This window comes from Salvelinus sp. IW2-2015, linkage group LG20 (genome assembly GCF_002910315.2).
Source record: "Salvelinus sp. IW2-2015 linkage group LG20, ASM291031v2, whole genome shotgun sequence".
Classification (NCBI taxonomy): domain Eukaryota; kingdom Metazoa; phylum Chordata; class Actinopteri; order Salmoniformes; family Salmonidae; genus Salvelinus; species Salvelinus sp. IW2-2015.
In genome coordinates, this window is record NC_036860.1 from 66,174,460 (window position 1) to 66,180,080 (window position 5,621).

A 5,621-nucleotide genomic window follows, 5' to 3' on the forward strand; every position below is an offset into this window, starting at 1 on the left:
GGAAAATTCTCACCCAAATGGTCCAGCCTAGCGCATATCAGCGCTTGTCAAGCCCTATCAAGCTAACTTAAAAGGGACACTTAGGAGCATCGACCATGGGAGCCTTATCCATCATACCACAGCATAGTCAACACAACACAAACCCGTACATTACTGTCTAGCAATCCACCACCAAACAGACTGTCCCTTTTAGGGCTGTCCCTGGCTAAAACCTTAGTCCGACAAAGTCGTCTGTTCTTTCAACCATCGATGGTCAACATTTTCAACGTGTATTTTTGCCATATATAGACACACCCTATGTGTTTTAATAAAATCAACTATGTACAGGGATGGTTTATTATTACTAATGAAATAATGAAATGACTTCAAAGGAGCAGAGATAAACAAAGAAGAAAAAAAACCTTAACCTGAACCAACTATTCTCCTCTCTCTCCTGCTGGCATTGCTGCATTACTCTCCTGAAGTTGCCGTAAAAGGCTACACGCAGGAGTTCACAACTTTTCATGTGAAGATGCCAATTTATCTTACCATTTCTACCGATCTGCATGCCAGTTATGGTTTCATATGCACATTTACATGAAAATTTTATAAACCGTGCCCAGCACACAAAATGAATACCAGAAACCTATTTCAGTCCAAGTCAAGCACTGTGAGAAGAAATAATCATGTAGGTCTATTTCATGAACGTTTCCACTGAATCAGTCATAGCATTTTTCCCTTTTCATGCTGAGTTTTTATCGAAAGGGAGAGACCTGGAAATATTTTTCAAATACATTTGAGGAACTATTGTCATTCTTCAATGGATGTAAAAACAGACTATGTGTTGCCTAGCCTGTTTGAGGTGAAGAAAACATTACTTTGAGAAGCTCGACAGGTCATTAGTCGTAGGTGCAATGTAAGTCAATCAGAAATACTATCAGTATCCCCCAAATGGGCATGTTTATAGGCCTACATTTGCGCGCAAGGGCCCGGGTAAGCCTATAGGCCTACTTCTATGTATAATCAGGCCAGGGTAGCCTATAGGCCTACTCTATGTATAATCAGGCCCGGTAGCCTATAGGCCTACTTCTATGTATAATCAGGCACAGGTAGCCTATAGGCCTACTTCTATGTATAATCAGGCCAGGTAGCCTAAGACCTACTGTCTATGTATAATCAGGCCAGTAGCCCTTAGGCCTACTTCTATGTTATAATCAGGCCAGTAGCCTATAGGCCTACTTCTATGTTATAATCAATAAACCAAAACTTGTTTCTCACAAGTATATGCATAGGTTGTGCACTCTGCAAACATATAAGCCCACAATGAGAACGGGAAGACTGGAATAATAATCATTGAATGCATTAGAATAAATTACCATAAACAACATAACAGAAACATTTGTAGATTAGAAATTATAGGAATTAATGGTAAAGGTACTAGTGGTTATATATGTAATGGGGAATTGATAAACGCTAACAATCAAATGCAAACAATTCACACAATGAAGTTATGAAACAATGAATGTGCACAAATTGGCGGGAGAGAGCGCATTCTGGAGAGAGCGCATTCTGGAGAGAGCGCATTCTGGAGAGAGCGCATTCTGGAGAGAGCTCATTCTGGAGAGAGCTCATTCTGGAGAGAGCTCATTCTGGAGAGAGCTCATTCTGGAGAGAGCGGTGCATTTTGCATCTGGGTACTACATGGTCAATCTGACGTCTGCATTGGCCGTGCAGCGTTTACGGTGAAACGTCCTCAGCAGAAGTCAGGGCATTCATACTTCTTGTGCTTCGTGGAGCAGTGCAGAGCTGTTGTCAAGGAAGTGAGTTTGTGTTTTCTACAGGATGTACCGCCCCCACACTTAACCAAACATGGCAATGAGGAGCTATACAGAACCCTCTGCATTGGGAGGCGCATGGCGATTACGTCACACCCTCCATATGGAGCCTCCGGCCACATTTTCAGATCAAGCATAAATTGACTTTTAGTCTAGGCCTCCGCAATGGATTAATTCACTGAGATTGGCGCATATATATAGATATGTTACTGCTCGAATAAAACAATCTCGGTCGACCAACAGCCTAACGACCAAAGAATCAACCAGTTGACTAATTGGGTTCAGCCCTAGTCCCTTTTAGATAACAACATGTTTTCCTGTGTAGTGTCACACCTGAACAGGGATTGAGTGAAGCGGAAGCAGAGGCATCAATAATAAACCCTTATGTTCCATCCAGAAACTGTCCGTTTTGATAATATCTCAGACACAACTTGTACTGTCGTGTGTGTACCCGTATTAGTGCTGCCACACCTGACCAGCGAGTGAATAGAGCAAGTGGTATCCATGGTGATGGCATACTTACTGGCCCTCTACTGTAGGCTAGATAATGGACTATCTGCCAAAAGTATGGAGTGACCTTTTTAGGGTTTTGAAATACTATTTGCTGTTTTAAGACACGTCCTGTAATCTGTACCTTACGCAAGCAGTAAATAAACCAAATCATTCAGGAAGTGATTGTTTAATCCGTTGAGAAAATAACTTGGGAAAAAATTACTTTTGCTACTGTAAATGAGTTACTGATAGGTACAATGTTTTAGATTCCCATTTGAGKTCTGTTTCTTAAGTCCCTTCTCCTCTCATCAGTTCCAATAACACAGACACAGGAGAGATGTGTTGTGACCTGTCTGTGTGCTCTACTAAGACCTGGCTTCAATACTATTTTATATAATTTCAAATGCTTTGTCTGTGCTTGATTGAGCTTGCCTGGCTTAATGGAATAGTCCCAAAACTGTAAGCCCCGCCCATCTGGCACTCCAAGCAGGCTAGAGCAAACGTTGACCATTTAAAAATATATATATATTTGAACCCAGGTTTGGCTCTCTGTGACTGGTAACGTTTCATCATAAAATGGCAGTTATTTAAACCAGAGGGGTAGCCTAGACGTCTACTGCCCAGCTAGCTACTGTTCTGTACTTGTGTTCTGTCTGGCTAAATGTCAGTGGAAAGTCCAGTGTGTCGACTGGCTCAGTATTACGGTAAAACAAGGGCCAGCGGTTTCTATCATTGCTTTTTAAGGTTTTCCAGTGGCTTAACCCCTGACCTTTTTGCATTGTTATTATTTTCCCGTTTCCTCACCTTTTGACATTCTGTATATGACCCTTGACATGAAGTCTCAGTTGGCTAGGGCTATTTGAACACACCTACAGAATCCCAGAGGCAAACAATAAACAGTTTAACTCCAATCCACAAAAACACCTAATTCCTTCCTATCACACCTACTTCTTCCCTACTACACCTACTTCCTTCCTAATTCCTTCCTACCACACCTGCTTCCTTCCTTATTCCTTCCTACATGCTCATTCAGCCTGTGGCTCTAGCTACTAGCTCTCTGCTTCTCCCTCTCTGTTTGTCTAAACCAGTTGTATCCCACTACACAGGCTCTGTTGGCCTCTGACCGTTCCAAGAATGGGCTTTTCAACCTCGGACAGGTAATCTTGGTCTGGTGTGACTACAATACCGGTTAATCACCTGACCAGTCAATCACGCTCACCTTTGACCTCTGACCTTTTCCTCTTGGCAATAATAATGATGGTGGTGGTTAGAATGACTACTTCATATGGCTGGCACAACCTTTGGCTACCTCTCCTCTCCTCCTGTCTCTCGCTCCCTCGCTCWCGTCTGGTGGTGGTTGTTGTTCCTCTCGCTGGGTCATGGGATCTTCCCCCTCTGTCTAAAGTGATAGTACCTCTACCTACATGACCTACCACCCCAGTGACATCAGCGCTCCCCTGACCTCTCCTCTCAGTGCACCTGCTTCTCACCACGCCTGTGACAACCTGTCTTAATAAACTGATTCTATTGCACAGCTATAGCAGCAACAGTAATATGGAGTATAATTCCCCCTCATTGCTGTGGTCGGTTCTTCCTTGCCTTCAAGCCCTGCTGCTGGAAATGGAGTCAGTTGGCATTCTTCACAGTTGTCAGTGTATTAATCTCCATTTTGACTGACAATTATTGTTCTCTCTTTCTTCTGCAGACGCGGGATGATTTCCTGGGACAGGTCGATGTGCCTCTCAATCATTTACCGGTGAGTGTTGTCTGTGTACGACGTGTGTGTGTGTTTATTATCTGGTCAGTGTGTGCGCATATCTGTGTGCACACACACATTGTTTGCGTTTTAGAATGCTCTACTGGTTTTTAACAGCATGTTTGTTCTGCCTAGTGAACTCTGAAGGTTGTGAGGGCATAGGGGAGGGGGAAGAGTTAGCAACCTCTCTTGAGCAACCTGTTGTCGTAGGCTTTTTAAGTAGCAACAACACTGGAGAGTGAGAGCGACTAGCCCCCTGTTAGGAGTGGAAATAAACCCGGTAGGAATGTAAACAACAGGGCCAGTACAGGGTCTGAGGAGAGGAGGGTTACCCTGGCCTGGAACTGACGGAAAAAGAAACCGTGCATCTCCGATGGTGGTAAGCCACAATAACAAACAGAGTTGTAGTCCTAAAATGAATGCCGGATTCAAGTAGTTTAATCAAGTTTTATGTAGTTTCGTTGTTTTATGAAAGGAACATGATCTCTCTTCTAAATAATGATAATAATAATTGGCCAACCATGGATTGATCTCACTGGTAGTTCAGAGTGCGTTGCTGCTAATGATTAAAMGACCCCTTGTCAAATAATCTTTAGTCCTGCTCATAAATGATTCATTGTCAAAGAATGTTTCGCTCTTGATTGAGTGGCTGAGCAATCAAGCAGGTCAAATAGCTTGACCCTAAAGCAGGTCAGTAGTGATTCTAAGAGGTAACTACATTTGAGAGTGGTGAAACTAAAAGCTTATCTGCGTAGGTGGTAAGGTTAATTATTAATCATGACGCACCACCTAATGTTGTCCCTACGGTGGAGGAATTAACATAAGATCAAGTCTGATGTAACCCTGTTGTTCTTCTGGATGGACACAGAGACATGGGTCATGTTCATTAGTTTCAAAACGTTTTGCAACTGATTGCCAACGGGTGTTTCTTATAGGGCAAAGACGATACCAATATCGTGATACTCGTTAGTATCGTGGCAAGGAAACAAAACACAAAGTGGATGTAACTTATTTAGGAAAACAGCCCTAATGTTGGAAACAAACATCATTATGTTGTCATCCAGAGTCACATGTATTTATTTTCCAAGCTGTAGCACATCATATTTTACCCACAGCTGTTTTTAAAGAACCCAATAGTTTGGTCTGCCTCATGTTTTCATTTTTTGCCATGTAAAAAAATATCACACTACTGGTATCGTCACAGCCCTAGTTATTGGACAAGTTCACATAAGTCCCGCAGTCTCACTCTTTTCTGAGCATTTTCTTCCCTTTGGTAGCTACTGAACATAACCCTGATCACAGCCAGTCAGCCAGTCAGGTGTCATACTGCCCCTGTGTGTCTGTTCTCTGTGCACCTATACGTCTTAGTCACGCTGGGTGGGTGTAGTCTTACTCACCGTGTCTTTGTGGCCATTTCTGTTGAAGTATTCATGAGTCATGGTGATTCACCTCTGAAAGCTCTGACAGTGTAGAGGCTCTGGCTCCTTGGGGTAGTCACTGACGGGTACTGTCTAGCTACTAGCCCTGAGTGATCTGCTGTTACCATGTTAACTTGGGGT

The 5,621-nt window shown here is 43.0% G+C and overlaps 1 protein-coding gene across 1 annotated transcript in view; it reads left to right on the forward strand.

The window, feature by feature from the left end:
* The window catches only part of nedd4l (NEDD4 like E3 ubiquitin protein ligase), a 79,711-nt gene that overhangs the window by 10,529 nt on the left and 63,561 nt on the right, over positions 1-5,621 (forward strand). The window contains 2 exon segments of the mRNA XM_070449576.1: positions 3,413-3,463; positions 4,012-4,062. Of these exon segments, the coding sequence (XP_070305677.1) occupies positions 3,413-3,463; positions 4,012-4,062 (102 nt within the window).